Below are 16,908 nucleotides of genomic sequence, written 5' to 3' on the forward strand. Positions count from 1 at the left end.
TACAAGAAAATATAAGCAAATATATGTGTGTGGGTTATATTTTCCATAGGGGCGCAACACCTGCCCGTAAGCGCGTTCAAAAGAGCGCCGGCGAGCACCGCGAACACGAACTCATTTGACTCTCACTCACGTATCGGCGCTGCCGATCGTTGTTGGCTAAAAATAAACTTGTTTTTGGCCTGCGCTTGACGTGCCGGCAGGTTTTGGGTTTGAAACGCACCTACACAACGGCAATTTATGGCAGCGTGCGCTGCGTAGCCAACATGCGAGCGTTTAGTGCTTCTTGTTATTGTTGCTTTAAAAGATGCTCACTTTATTCTTCTACGCCGATGATGCGACTGATTTTGTCACTGAAAAGTTAATGAATTGTTGCGTCGGCGTCGCTGTGGACTGCAGCGTCTGCGCTTGCGCACCACAATACATTCAACATATGCATGCGTTTGCTTGTGTGTATGTGCTTATGTGTGTTATTGGCGTGGCAGATCGCATTGTTATTTTTGTTAAAGATGTTGTTTCGCTGTTTGGGGCTTTTGCTGTATTTCGCAGTCTTCATTTATATTGGCAAGTAGCGCGATGAGCATCTTCAGTTCTCACAGATCGGTCCAAACGGTACGGTCTAGCAAAGTAAAGCTTTTTTCAAATTGTAATTTCCAGCATACATATTTTGTTGATATTTAACACTTAATTTTTGTTTATTCAAAAAAGCATTTGACGGCAAACAAAACAGTTTTAAGTAAAAATAATTTTAACGAAAATTTAAAAGTTTATAAAATAACTAATGTTAAAAAAAAATTTTAAATAACCCAAAACCAAACAAAAAACACTTGTGCCCGCAACCACTTTAAGGATATTACAACAAACATTTAAAAATAACTGTGGCTTGCTGAATTATAAATACATATATATACGTACATATGTATGTATATACCATATACGTACATATACAACAAAGACATTGTGTAACAAATATAAAGGACTAAAAGCAAATTCTAAATATACACTTCAAACGCTTTCAAAAGGATTAAGTGTTAAAATACAATAAATAAATGCTAAACGTGTTATTTGCCGTTGCTGCCTTAGTTAATTAATTAATTTTTTTCCTTTTTTTTTTAAAGATTTTTTAATAGATCGCCTAGAACTTTTAGAAAAGTAATTTCCTTGCTTAAAGCAAATCAAATTTTATATTTGCAAAAATGGCGCGTGCTGCACTATGCATGGTAAGTTTGAGAGTTTAGATTTTGAAATTATTGAAAATAAAAAAAAAACCAATAAATATTTTTTTTATAAAAAAAATTTAATATGTATGTGTTTTTTATAAAAAAAAAAAACATTTCTTTTAAATTGAAAATATAAATTAGCTTATTAAAAAAGTTATAAATAAATAAACATCGTTTTTCTTAAGTTTTGTAAATATATATATTAAATTAAAAAATATAAAGTTTACATATTTTTCAATTATTAATTTTTTTAAAATAAATAGATAAAAAAGTATTTCTCAATACAATTATTATGGCAATACTTTATTATTTCTATTTTATTTATTATCATTTTTATAAAATATACAATAATATTTGTTTATATTAAATTTATCGTTATATATTGTGTTTTTTTTTAATATAGAACTTTTTCTGCAAACTAAATAAATTAAATTGGATTTAATTACAAAATTATTAAATCTAAATAACTTACTTTCGTGTAAAATATTCAAAATAAAAAAATAGTATTTCGATTCCAAAAATTGTTTTGAAAAAGTCTTTAGCGCTTTGAGGTAGGCGTACAGATTTTGTCAAAAACTTGAGTTTATTGTCTGGTTCGGCTTTGAACACTACTCATAAACACGTAGTTTAGCTTGAATATTTTTTTATTGACTTGTTTTGGTGTTATCGAAGATATAACCCTGTTTTTTAAAAAAATTAAAGCTTAATATTAAAAAATGTGGCAACACAGTTGTTTTTAAATTGCATAAATATTTTGTGTGGTTTCGCTAGCATTCTAGGGGGTCCGTTTGGCCGTTGTCATAAACTCAAAACCTTAAACTCGAGTTTGATTCATTTTGATCTATTAAAATTTGGTGTATGGTTTTAAAATTTTAAACTCAGCAGCAACAAGGCTAAATATTAAAATTTTGAAAAAAATATTTAAAAATATATATTATAAAATATATCAATTTTTTTAATTTTTAATAAGATTTTAAAAAAGAAAAATTAACCGTACACGATTATACATACATATTTACCTAACAGATATACTTGCATATGTATGTAGTATGTATATTTTATTACCGTTGTTTTATTTTAAATACCTGACATTTAATGACTGTTACACGTCTCAACATTTTCTTTTTGTTTTGAGCATCATAAGGTGAGTTAGGAAAACCATAAAATGCATTCTTCCAATAGCTGTCTCTAAGCTTGTATACCTATTGCTTAAATCGCAAAATTCACCTTTAACCGCGTAGCTTTAATGGCTTGAGTACATTTCTCCACACTCGTACAAACATATATACGTATGAGTAATATCCATAGGCTGTCAACTCAGATTTAACTGACGTTTTAGCTGTATCCATGCGGAGCTTAGTAAGTGTTTGTGCAATATTCGCTAAAACAAATAATTTTCGTTTACATTCTAAAGTGAAAAACACAAAAATAAAAATAAATGTTAAGAAAGTGTAAGAGAGGAACCTTTTCGCAATATTTAAATATGAGTAATGTTGGAATATATGATAATAATGTATTATGGCGGGTTTTTAATATCCGTTGTGTTCTCAGCATTTGTGCATATTATGCAAGCTATACACTAAGTATTCTTCCCTTTATATTGTTTATACCCATACGCTTTCTTTCTTGCTCTCCCAATCCAGTTTATGCGGTTTTTCAATCACACCTTTTTCAAACCACTTTCTGCAAATCCAGCACACTTCTAACGCTTTAATTTGTTTTTTTAAATATTTTTGGAGACTATCGCGCTTAGTACCTATCACCGTTATAAATCTGCCAACTCAATTCTAACGGTATACGCATACAAATTAACTTGTCTTGGCAAATAAATGCAAATGCAAATTTTTGCTTGTTATTCAAAGCTTGCGAAAATTTTCGTATAACTTTCATGCTCATATTATTTCAAAGAAAACAAAAACTGTCGAAATTATTCACTTCCACGCTGGTACAAAAAAAAAAAAAAAAACTTACCGGTAAAAGCCATTAAAAAGTGGCTGAATAAATAAAAATAAATGAATAAAATAAAATGTGGATAAAATTAAAAATAAAAAAGTTCTGTAGAAATAATATGGAATAATTAAATGAAGGTCATACTTTGTGGCTTTCTTTTATGGACTGTGCGCTGATCTGCAAGCTTTTAGAACTATACAAAATTTAATATTAACATTACCGGTTATATTGGTTACTATTAACTTCTCACTTTCCTTTATGGTGCTGTTGATTCATTGTGATAACTGCATGAATCAGCGAACGCTGCTTGAAGCAAATGGTGTATTTGTGGAACGATCTAACCTAAAATAATTTTAAAAATTTTTTACCAGAAAAACTTTAAACATTTGCTGAAGGTATTTTTGGTGTTTTTGAATTGCCAGTCCTATAAAACATAGTTATAGAACTAAGATTACATTAAACCATTTTGCCAGATTTCAGAGGATGAATAAAATCTTAAATTTTTGCTCATTATCACTTAAAGGATATTTTAAATTTACTAACACTGTTTCTATTTTTCATCTGACAATTTCATAATAATTAATATGATTTCTACAATGGCATAATTATTAGTAGCAATGAAACTAATCGCATGAAAATCTCATTTGCTTTCATAAAACGGGTTTATATTTTGTAGGCTCGTGCTGTAAAATATTCGTTTTCTACAAATAACGGTTGATTTCTTCATATTAACGCATCTCTTGCGTGCTGAATAGCGAATCACGCCCACTCTTCAAAAAAGGTTTTCGAACTAGTCAAGCAATCTCATAATCGTTTTTTGCTTTCATGTTGGAATTGACTGCCAAATCAATCTGCCAGGAAGTGAGTTTGGAAGAATTGTCGACTAAAATCGATGCACTTTGATGATCTCACAGCTGTTTCTAAAATAATTTTTTGTTAAATATTTCAACTGCCCACGTTAACATCTATTAGAAGCGTATAAACAGTTACCGTTAATTTGAAATTTCATCATAACCAAATATAATATTTTCAAATTTAAATTTCATATAAGTTGCCTCAATAATTTTTTTTACAAATTAGTAGCAATAGAACGATTTGTAAATAGGAAATGTTGTTGTGGCGAATTTGCATTTTTCATTCATAGCCAAACCAATGTTGCCATTATTGTTGCGCTCGGCGAAAAAAAACTTAACAAGTGACGCCTAAATACTGTTTTCTTGTGAGCAAAACTAAAGCATGGCAAAATGATAAATGATATGCGTTGGTTTTTTGTCTCACGATTTACGTTTGCTTGCCGTTTTATTAGTTTTTACAATACTGGCAGCAAACACCGTTAGTTGGAGTGGTTTTGACGTGACGCGCGGTTTTGCAATGACAGCTACAAAATCAGATAGTTTGTGTGTGCTTTGTCACAATTTTTTTTTTGGCATTTTAAATATTAAAAAATTATTTTGGCGCTTTTTAAAATATTTCTTCTCGTTTTTTTAATTTTCTTTCTTGCTTTATCTGCAACCTTCAAGTTTCGAATTTTCGATACATAATTAATGAATTGAGCAGCTGACGCTTTTTTGCTTACATCTTGCACACGTCATTCTCCAAAACAAATAATTAAATATGGGCTGTGAGCATGCTAAGTAGTATGTTGTAGTTCATCTGGGAAAGCGGTACAAAATGTCCGAAACTTGTCAGAGTTCTTTGTATATTTTCGCTTTTTATATAATATTTGTATTTCGGTCAACGTTTCGCTGGAGGGTCTTCAACTTGAAATTCTTATGAAGCATTATTTGCGTGTTTTTGTGCAGAAAATATTTATTATCGATTTTACAGTTGTTTTTGATGACCTTCCTCGCTTAACATATTCACAGGTGTATATATTTTGCCAATCAATTTGCACCATGTCTGTGTGTAATGAAGTGTTTTTGGCACCTTGGTCGTGCCAATGTTTATCAAGCAAAGGTTAGTGCCGCCTATCACTACAACAACTACAAGGAAACCAATTTGACAGCATTTTACATGGTCAATGAGGCGTAAGCATAATAGTTTTTTTAGTGAATTAAATATTTATGTATGATTATCTAATTTCGCATTATAATTTCAATTACAACTTTTTTTTAAATTTTAAATTTACAACTCTTAATCCCAAAATCAGCTTTAAAATTTAAATTTTAATCCAAGATCTTTGGCATTGGTATTTGAGAATAGAAATTTGAAACTTTTTTTTAAATACGATTTTTGGGATTACAATATTTAATTAAAAAATACTTGCCCAATTTTTAATTTAAATAAATATTTATTTTAAAATTTTTTACTCGTTGAAAAATAATTATTTTATCTGTTACTCCAATTTTTAAATTAAAAAAAGTATTTTCTGAATTTTTAATTTTGATTATTTAATCTCAAAATTATAATTACAATTTTTATTTTTAATTGAAGAATTATTTAATCTCAAAATTATAATTACAGTTTTTATTTTTAATTGAAGAAATTTGGCATCGGTATTTGAGGTCGAAAATTTATAAATTAATCAATTAAGATCTTCAGAGTTACAAAATAACAGAAGTTTTATTCACATATTAATTTTAACTATTTTTTGAAGCATAATTTGCAAGTAAAAAAAAATGTTAAACTTAAAAAAAATATTTGACTGTAAACTCTTTTAATTTTAAATAAATAATATATATAATATTAAAAAATCATACTAAAACCCCAAATATCCTCTTTGAAGTCAACCAAAATTGCAATGTTGCCACATTTCCTGTTGTCGAATTTCTCAAAAATATTTTCAGCTTCATGACATAATAGTGTAATACATGAAGCATTGAAAGCGTTGTATAGTCTACAAATTTAAAAGCATATACGTACATATGTAGGTATGTAACCGTATTTGCTATTTTCAAATCCATTCAAAGGAATAAAACGCCCAAAAAAATTTGCACAAAAAATATTTGCGAAATTTTTAAGGTTAGCATTTCAATGTTGTACTTTTGCGCTAAGCATTTGTATGTGTCTATATATGTACATATGTGAATACAAATACAGTTAATATTGGTATTATAATGAAGACAACGAGCGCTTCACCAACACACACACACACCCCAGACAGATATGTTAATTAAATTGCTTTTTGATCTGACTGATTACTCTTATTTTTTGCCGGCATTTCTCGTCCATTAGGCTGGGGATTTACATATAAATTGCACTTATTTTTCACTAAGGTGTCAATGGATTTAACTGTTAATTTAATTGAGTGCGATTGCGATGGTGACCAAATAAATTGATCATTTCGATATTTTTAATTTTAACTGCGTTCGTGAGCCATTTGCTGCTGCCTAGCCATTTCACCGGCTATTGGCCAAAAACTAAATCCGCCTGATTGATTACATGTGAGGATTGCTGCTGCGATTTACCAATCAATCAGTGCAATTCATTTCACATTGGTTGTGAGTAAATGATATAAATGGCTACTAAAATGTATGTTTTGCTTGAAGTGAGTAAATTATCCGAAAATGTTTTGCAGGATTTGGATTTTGTAGTGAGTTAAGGCAATTTGATGAGATTTACGTTAAGCTATGTTTTATAATCTTGTTTAGATTTGTAACCGCAGCTATTCCAAAGGATTTAGAAATGTATACATCGAACTCTGACAAAAATTCATTTTATTCTAAGACCAAGAGGATGTTAAAGTTAATACCCGCTCAGGTTAGCTTTAAAATTACTTTAACAAACATGATTTACATCTATTTTTTAGATACAGAAAAAGTTATATGCATATTTGAAACAATTACATTATAAATTCTATATCAAAGAATATTTTCGAACTTTAATGCTTGTTTAGATTAGTTTGACATAAATCACATTAAATAAACATGCTATACAATTTTCATATTTATGTAAAATGTGTTTTTAAGAAAAATTTTGTTTTTAAATACAAAAGGAATTATATAAATCTCTGAAAGATTTTCAATACAAATTTTATACGCCAGAGCATATTTAAACTCATAAGGCCGGCTCAGGTTAGTTTAACACAAATCACTTTAAAAAAAATTTTAATATTTTTATATCAAATGAAGTTATAAGGAGAAGGGTGTTTCGAGATTCAGAAAAAGTTATATAAACTATTTAAACAATTTTAATACAAATTTTATAATCTAGAATATTTTCGAAACTTTGTTGTCCAGACTAGCCTGACATAAATCACCTTAAGAAACATGATTCACATCCTTTATTTTTAAACTTTTTTCTGTGGACAGTCATTAATTTTTTTCGCTCATTTCTATGAGAACTCTGTACCTACACATTTCCGATGACGAATCCAAGTTGGCTCTTTATACAGTTAAAACAACCTTGTTTCCATAATTACAAACATATTCATAAAAATTACGAAGAAAAGTAAATCAAGTGTGCCAATCTTGAGTGACCATCTAAAGGCCCGACATAGTAAGAAGTATCACGTGCGTAAAAAGATTGCTATGCTAAATACAAATATATTTGTAGAGAACGCCTTTGCATACCATTACTTTTGAAAGTCCTCTTTGAAGTCAACCAAAATTGCAATGTTGCCACATTTCCTGTTGTCGAATTTCTCAAAAATATTTTCAGCTTCATGACATAATAGTGTAATACATGAAGCATTGAAAGCGTTGTATAGTCTACAAATTTAAAAGCATATACGTACATATGTAGGTATGTAACCGTATTTGCTATTTTCAAATCCATTCAAAGGAATAAAACGCCCAAAAAAATTTGCACAAAAAATATTTGCGAAATTTTTAAGGTTAGCATTTCAATGTTGTACTTTTGCGCTAAGCATTTGTATGTGTCTATATATGTACATATGTGAATACAAATACAGTTAATATTGGTATTATAATGAAGACAACGAGCGCTTCACCAACACACACACACACCCCAGACAGATATGTTAATTAAATTGCTTTTTGATCTGACTGATTACTCTTATTTTTTGCCGGCATTTCTCGTCCATTAGGCTGGGGATTTACATATAAATTGCACTTATTTTTCACTAAGGTGTCAATGGATTTAACTGTTAATTTAATTGAGTGCGATTGCGATGGTGACCAAATAAATTGATCATTTCGATATTTTTAATTTTAACTGCGTTCGTGAGCCATTTGCTGCTGCCTAGCCATTTCACCGGCTATTGGCCAAAAACTAAATCCGCCTGATTGATTACATGTGAGGATTGCTGCTGCGATTTACCAATCAATCAGTGCAATTCATTTCACATTGGTTGTGAGTAAATGATATAAATGGCTACTAAAATGTATGTTTTGCTTGAAGTGAGTAAATTATCCGAAAATGTTTTGCAGGATTTGGATTTTGTAGTGAGTTAAGGCAATTTGATGAGATTTACGTTAAGCTATGTTTTATAATCTTGTTTAGATTTGTAACCGCAGCTATTCCAAAGGATTTAGAAATGTATACATCGAACTCTGACAAAAATTCATTTTATTCTAAGACCAAGAGGATGTTAAAGTTAATACCCGCTCAGGTTAGCTTTAAAATTACTTTAACAAACATGATTTACATCTATTTTTTAGATACAGAAAAAGTTATATGCATATTTGAAACAATTACATTATAAATTCTATATCAAAGAATATTTTCGAACTTTAATGCTTGTTTAGATTAGTTTGACATAAATCACATTAAATAAACATGCTATACAATTTTCATATTTATGTAAAATGTGTTTTTAAGAAAAATTTTGTTTTTAAATACAAAAGGAATTATATAAATCTCTGAAAGATTTTCAATACAAATTTTATACGCCAGAGCATATTTAAACTCATAAGGCCGGCTCAGGTTAGTTTAACACAAATCACTTTAAAAAAAATTTTAATATTTTTATATCAAATGAAGTTATAAGGAGAAGGGTGTTTCGAGATTCAGAAAAAGTTATATAAACTATTTAAACAATTTTAATACAAATTTTATAATCTAGAATATTTTCGAAACTTTGTTGTCCAGACTAGCCTGACATAAATCACCTTAAGAAACATGATTCACATCCTTTATTTTTAAACTTTTTTCTGTGGACAGTCATTAATTTTTTTCGCTTTCCATAATTACAAACATATTCATAAAAATTACGAAGAAAAGTAAATCAAGTGTGCCAATCTTGAGTGACCATCTAAAGGCCCGACATAGTAAGAAGTATCACGTGCGTAAAAAGATTGCTATGCTAAATACAAATATATTTGTAGAGAACGCCTTTGCATACCATTACTTTTGCGTAAAAGCAAGAAACCAGCACAAAAATATGAAATTGTTTTGTTATCGACCAAAGTCGGAACTTTAAGCCATAAATATGTCTGTGCGGTGATGTCCACAATTTAATACAGTCAAAGTCAACACACTACTTGGCTTCAAAGCTTATGGTACTAACAGCTATTCTTTTTGTAGTTATTGCTTTGCTACGCATTGTGCACGTGGCTGATAATGCAAATATGATGATAGTGGTGCTAGACTGACGACAATGACATGCCTGCTATTTATGCAAGAGATGCCAGCTCGCTGCCAAAAGCTCTGCTGTTATTGTTGCTGGTGCTGCGTAATCATTCTTTGTCTTCTGCCGCACTTCAGTGGCGTAGAGCAACTGTTGCTGACTAATAACCGAGAAAATGTAGAAAATAATTTTTATTTTTGTTATAATGTTTTTAAGCTGTCGCTTCTGGAGCGCCATTTACGCATAACAATTAACGTCACGGAGCTTAACGTTAAGTGCAGATATGAAATTACAAGAAATCATGACAAATAGCAGCAAATGAAGAAACCGTAAGACGTGAAAAGCAGTTGTTGGCAGTCAAAAAAACAAAAAAATCAAGATCAAAAAAAAAAAAAACGTGAAAAATGCAAAAAAACGCTGGTCTCCTGAACACAGATGGCTATCTGAGTTGCTGTGGCTGACTGCATAATTAATTGTTTGTTTGTATGTAAGTATGTGTGTGGGTGTGTGCATCGTGGGTGTGTGCAAACGCCAATTTAAATACCCAACAGCCATTCAGTTGTTTGTTGTTGTTGTTGTAGGTCTCTCATTTCACATTTCCGAATCAGCACGCACTGTGTCCGTCTATTTTTACGCCACTTTTTATACTTCCGCTTGTTTTGACCCTTGTTTTTTGTTACATTTACCACTAAAACACTTTTTTATTGCGGAATTTATTAGGAATTTCCCATATACCAAATACCAAAAACGGTTTTTTTGACACATTTAATTGTAACAGAATGTTGGTAGTGCACGAGTATGCAAAAACCCAACGAAAGGTCAAACGCCTGCGTGCGTGCGTGCCATGAAGTGGGTAACCAACTGCTGTCGTTGTGGTCTTCTTGTTGTTGTTAACGGTATGTTGTAAAATTTAGGTCTTTCCGCTTGTACACTTTGTTTTTGGCAAATTTTCGGCAACACCTACCAGGCTTTAACGCTACTAGGCGCAGCAGCAGATGCTTATCGGTGACGCTTTAAACACTGTTTAATAAATTCTCTTAAAGTGTTGAGATAAAATTGTATAAAATATGAAAAAATCGCTGTCTGTAAGCGCTTTTAATTTATGTACACACGTATATTTTACGTTTTTTATTACGTTTTGCCAAGAAACAGTTATAACTGTATTTAAGAACTTGCCCACACAACAGCTTAATACAGTTATATCAATAAAATTATACAATAATTGTAAGCTGCTTGCCACTTAATCAATTCAGCGCTTTGTAAGCATTTATACAGCTCACTAGCCGGCAAGTGTAATTTACTGTTAATCCACTACTAGTTAATGCATACATTTGTAACAATTTGCAATAATTTATTTGTCAGTTTGTTGAACGCTCAATATAACGGGACTCACGTTTAATGCAACTGTAAATTGTTTAGTGTGCACAGGGTTGTATATGATGTAACTGTTGATTTAACATTTACTCAATGTAACGGCACTAACATTTAATGTATGACTGAATTGAGCGCAAGCTGTAAGTTGCATGGTGTGGACAGGGCTTTATATGAAATAATTGCTGATAGAACATTCACTAAATACAAAGTCACCTTTGTTTACTTTATGACTGTGTATCGGGCTGCATATTAAGTAATTGAGTGGCATTTTAATACCGTAATCTAATTCGAGGTTCGTTAATTAAACTCATATATAAAATATCGTTATTTGATATAAAAATTTCTTTTATTTTTCGATCGTCATTTATTAGTTTTATCGCGTATTGACGCACGAAACCTAAATATATTTACGCAAACTCAAAACTATATCAATTAACACTCAAAAATGTAAGCAGAGTCTATTAGCTCTTCCGAAGGTGTCGCAGCAAAGTAGTAGCTCTGTTGCCATTACCAGCATAGTAAATATTTAGGCGCGAAGTGTGTAAATTGGTTAGTAAACACTAACTGTTACATTTCATAATATTTTCGGCTAATTAGTGATTTATTTTTAAATTTAAAGTATGTAGTGAAAAACGAATAAAAAAGTGCTGTAATAGAATATTGGAATTACTCTTATTTGGCCGAAAAAAACGTTCCAAAGAAAGACTGTTAAAAAGCTTAAATTTCATTGAATAAATATCGAACTTTAAACCTTAAAATAACAGTTAATCGTACAGCCGTTACTAAACTTAATTTATTTCAAATGCAATATGATTATTTTAATATAAAAAGTAACCAAATTTTCAATTCACAAAATCATATTTATTACACTACCCAAATCTAACCAAAACTATACCCCAAAATTTTACCCAAAAGATTTACGGCATATTCTAAACCTTACCACGTTAGATCCCATGCCGTACCGCTCTACATAAAAAGAATTAATTAATATAAAAAAAAACAAATTACCAAAAAATTGTGTAATAAAAATCATGTAAGCTCCATCATTCACACAGTTTTTTACCAATTAATTCCCACAGCACTAAATATATTAGCAATTCAAATGCCGTTAGAGTTTATAGCCTTTCTTAAACAAAAAGTTACATATGTATGTATGCATGTCTTATGCTTTATGTTATTTGTGAGCGCTATCTGCTCCGTTGTGTTTTCGACTATAACTGCAGACGAAAACAAAGAAATTTATAATGAATGATACATAACCTAAAAAATATGAATTTAATAAAGATATATATGTAAATGGGCGATTCAAACTATTTTTGCTGCAGAAATGGGTTATACGATTTGTGTTTCCTACAAATGGCAATATATTATTTCGTTAGAGCGCTTACTGAAGAACTTTGCTTTCTGTGTCGAAAGTTGTGCTTTGCTAGCTGCTTTCGGTGAAAGCTTATGATGATGTGAAAATGCGATAATTTTGCTTTGTATTACTGAAATTAATGGCATATTTATGAATAACGATTTATAATAAATTAGGTTAGTTATAAAAATAATTCTTACATCATCAGCTGAACAACGGTGGTTGGAGAAAAATGAGATGTAAAGGTTTTATGGAGAAAGAGGGCAGAACTAATAAATTTTATTTTTAAATCTTTGAATAAATTTATTAAATTTTTGAATAAATTTTGAAGAATTTGAAATATTTTATTACAGTTATGATTATGAATATGTTTTCATGCTAGCGATTGCAGGGTTGCATTTTGCGTTTATTATGAAAGCATTAAAAGAATTTGATATGAAATTTTGTTAATTATGAATTAGACTAATTGCCTATTGAACTAAGCTATAGCACTTTTGTTGACTTGTGAAACTAAAAACAACGGTTTAAGGTATCAAAATAAAAAAAATTACTTATAAAGAATTCTTTAAACAATTGGTTTTCATAGTTGACGTGCTTTCGTTATTAAAATCACACTCATATCCATATGTAATATACAACTCATTTTAAATTCCTTGACTTTTATTACTTCAATTTGCGTTATGGCGACATTGTAGATTCCTTATACGATAGCATTCTTTGTCTGCGACATTGCCATTGGCCTTAATGGTACTACAGACAATGCTAAGTAATGAAAACCACTAATATGAATATAAAAAAGTAAAAGTGTCAATGCTAATCGCTACTTGAAACACGCAAACTTAAATCCAGTGAGCAATAATCAATAACTTCTTTTCAACTCTAGCCACATTAAGCCGTAAACAAGTAGCAACAATGGCGAGGAAGAATAATGCAGAATTAAAAAAAAATATTTAAAAAAAATATTTATGAATAGAAGAAATAAAAAAAATGTTAAGAAGAAGTATTCGCAGCTTCGACAAGCAACTCCATAAGACGCCAGTGCTGCTTAAAGAAACCAATAAAATTGTTAAAAAGCAGATATTCAAATGTCAGCAGCTTATTAAGTTGACCAACAGCTTTTTAACAAACATAAATATAAGATATAGTTGCGTTTTAAGCAAAAAAAAAAAGAAAAAATATTTAACTAAATAGAAAAAAAATGGGAAAAAACAAAAACCAGCTACATATTTGCCAATCGCGTGAAGCGTAATGAGCCGCGTTTGCAGCAGCCATCAGCCTATAAATGTGGCTTGCGCGCCTTAGACTTGTGTCATTTAGGCTTCTTTTTCTTATTTCCTGCAGCACTACGCAGAAAGCGAGCGACAGTCAGCGTGTTTACAAAAAATTACCAGTTTCACTTTCAAACCCATTTCAGATATTGATTCCTAAACAAACAACAACATTGCGGATTACATAGCACTTGGCTGTTGAAGATCACGCATAGGCGCGCACGTACACAAACAAATACTGTTTAATTTATAGTTAAACGCTATTTGATCATCACTCGACAGGCCACTCAGCGCTTGCGCACCAGCCACACCATGAACCACCACCAGCATGCTTGTGTTGGTGAAGGTCGCTGTTTGGACTGCTAATAATGCCGTTAATATTATTTTTATTATCTTTTGTTTCTAAGTGAGCGCTGCTATTTTGTTTCCACATTTTTTTCTGAATTTTTTCTTTGGATTGCGCTCCCTGCTCTTGCATACGATATTTGCATTCGGACTTTCTCGCAGCAAGCCAAAAATTGTCGATGACATCAGCTGCTCGAAAAAGGTGAATTAGTTAGTCAAACCGCTTGTGCTCTATAGGTGAATTAAATTTCGCTACAATACATTCGCACATATGTGTGTGTGTATGTATGTGTGTAGCTGCTGATCTGGTGGGTTGGTGGGATTTTTGTATACTTTTTGGGCAGTATATTGTGCGCGCTAAGCAAAAAAAGCATTTGAATGCTGTTTCCAATTGAAATCATTTTCTCCCTGGCTCGCGAGAATTTCAAATGCTCGGAGTTTTTTACGCTGCGTTGGGTTTAGCGCACAATGCATAACAATTCAATTAAATAAATTAATATATATACAAATTTTTGGTTGAAAATAATTAGTAAAATTTTGCGAAGCTCGACTTTAATATTGATTAATTATGCATGCAAATTTTTGTATATACATAGATATATATAGGTTATATTATTTGTTTTGTCAATTTTCGAAAATTAAAATTAAATTTGCGTCCAAGTAAATATTTTGCGACTTGCTTGGTAAGAGCAAAAATTGTTATTTCTTAAATATTTAGGGATAGTAACTGTCACAGAAGAGAAGAAAAAGATTAAATTATTTTGTTATGTTTGAAATTTTTAGAAAAGATTTAAAAAATTATTTCTTGAAGAGAGAAACTTAAAATAATACGTAACATTTTTTACTTTGGATTTATTTTCGAGAAAAAGTACTGTAAAATTTTTTTAGACGTAACATTATAATAATTCAAATGGAAAATATGTTTATATATTACATAATTTAAGAATTCAAAATATAAAAAATAATTATATTAGCTATTTTTTATGTAAAAGAGCTGTTTTATAGGTTAGAATTTTTATAAGAAGTCAAAAATTTTTAAGAAAAAAAAATTAATTATATATTATTCTTTATTTATTAATGAAAATTTTTGTTTGAATTGTTAATAAGTATCCTAACACATTTTTTTTGTAATTTTGTAAGTTGTTAGCCGATCGGTAATAAACATAAAATTTTTCTATATTAAACCTTGAAAAAAATAAATCGCCTTATAAAAAAATTAACAAATAGAAAGTAAAAGAAAATAGATTGAAAAGAAACAAAGTAGTAGAAAATATAATTAAAATTAAATTTAATATATGTTTTTTTATTTAATAATGAGGGTAATTTTTTTTGCTTAGCTGAAAAGTTTCGGCAAACTTTTTTGGTGATTTTGATTTAAATTTTTGGCCGAGCTGAAGCAAAACATATGTACGCTGATTAAAAAAAATAAAATTGTTTTTTAATTTAAAAAATAACAAAAAAAAAACAAAAATAAATAAAAGAAATTATTTAATGAAACAACAACTAGTAGGAAAATAAAAAAGTACAAATAAATATTTTAAATGGTTAAAACATTAAAGCAGTTTATTGTATATATGCTGCAGGCCTGTAAACCCTGCGGAAATTACTTGTATATTCTATTAATTTCTTTTAGATATTATAAATTAAAAACCAATCATTTAAATTTTAAGTTAAAACAAAATATAATTTTTTTGGCATTTTCCAGTAATATTTTTCAATAAAAGTGCTTAGATATTGCTCCTTCACATGAAAGCTGATAGCAAACAAATCATAAGAACGTATTTATGTATGTGATGACTAAATCTATCAAGCCTCCGGTTGCATTATTACTCATTATAGTATCAATTTACACGCTTCTGTTTAAAATAAAAGTAAATAAATAAATAAAAAAATTTCGATTCACAGCCAACTAAACTCTTGAAGATTTTAGCTTACTTTTGCCGAAAAAAATATTATCTCCATATCTATCTATATTCATAGAAATGAGCTAGCAAAAAATTGTTCCCAAAAACAAAAATCACTTCCGGCAGTTACAACTCTATATGCCATGTTACTATTTATAAATTAAGAATTACAGTACTTCTGCTTGCTCAATAAATTTACCACTTTACGTTGCGAAGTTTCGCAACTCAGCAGGCAATTAGCGCCATGCGATAGTAACTTTTCAATACACCTCATCCGGCATTGTAAGCTGATGAGCTAATTTTTTATTTCATATCGCTGTTTACAGTTGTCTTCTCACCAATTTTAGAAATACCATTGAACTTTCCCAAATGTGGTTATATAAATTATGATACGAAATGCCTCTGCAAACTCGTTAAGTGCTCGTAAATTTTCGTAGTTTTTTACGAAACACAAGCTATATAAGAATATTTCTTAGTTACGAGAGCGGATGCGAAAAGCAAATACACACACGCTAATATGTATGTATGTAATATCAGCATAATTTGAGGCAACTCGTCATCCTTACATTCGCAAATTTAATTACATAAATTCCTTACTTATGACATTTTAACGGCCAGTGCGGGAAACACACCCGCTGCGGTAGTGTGAGTCACATGCCCACAGTTGTACTTCTACTAGAACCGCAGTATTTCTTACTTTATAATTATTTTCAAAGAGTTAGTTGACCCATAAATTACAACAAAGTGTTCTAAAATAGCTTTTAGCAACAAACCTATAACTGCCGTATATTACTTTTAACCACTTAATTGCTTGTGTGCATGTGTGTATATGTGTGTAATTTAAAGTATTTGAATATTTAATGCTTCATTAATTTATGCATTTGAAAATCCGTTTCAATATTAATTTTAGCGCTTGCAAATACCACTACCGTGCATGTCTGTATAGTTGTTATTCCAGCAACACCCTTTACACAAAACCTCAAAATTCATGTGAAAAATTCGTATATCCAAGAGTTTGCGTTTT

General features: G+C 30.1%; 1 protein-coding gene across 1 annotated transcript in view; it reads left to right on the forward strand.

Annotated features, from left to right (window-relative positions):
• Positions 1 to 556: 556 nt before the first annotated feature.
• Positions 557 to 16,908, forward strand: part of frm (farmer) — a 41,996-nt gene continuing 25,644 nt past the window's right edge. The window contains exons 1-2 of the mRNA XM_070111052.1: positions 557 to 609; positions 1,116 to 1,217. Coding sequence (XP_069967153.1) covers positions 1,194 to 1,217 — 24 coding nt within the window. The 5' untranslated portion in view covers positions 557 to 609; positions 1,116 to 1,193. The remainder of the gene's footprint in view (positions 610 to 1,115; positions 1,218 to 16,908) is intronic.

The sequence above is a fragment of the Bactrocera oleae genome, chromosome 6 (genome assembly GCF_042242935.1).
Source record: "Bactrocera oleae isolate idBacOlea1 chromosome 6, idBacOlea1, whole genome shotgun sequence".
NCBI lineage: Eukaryota > Metazoa > Arthropoda > Insecta > Diptera > Tephritidae > Bactrocera > Bactrocera oleae.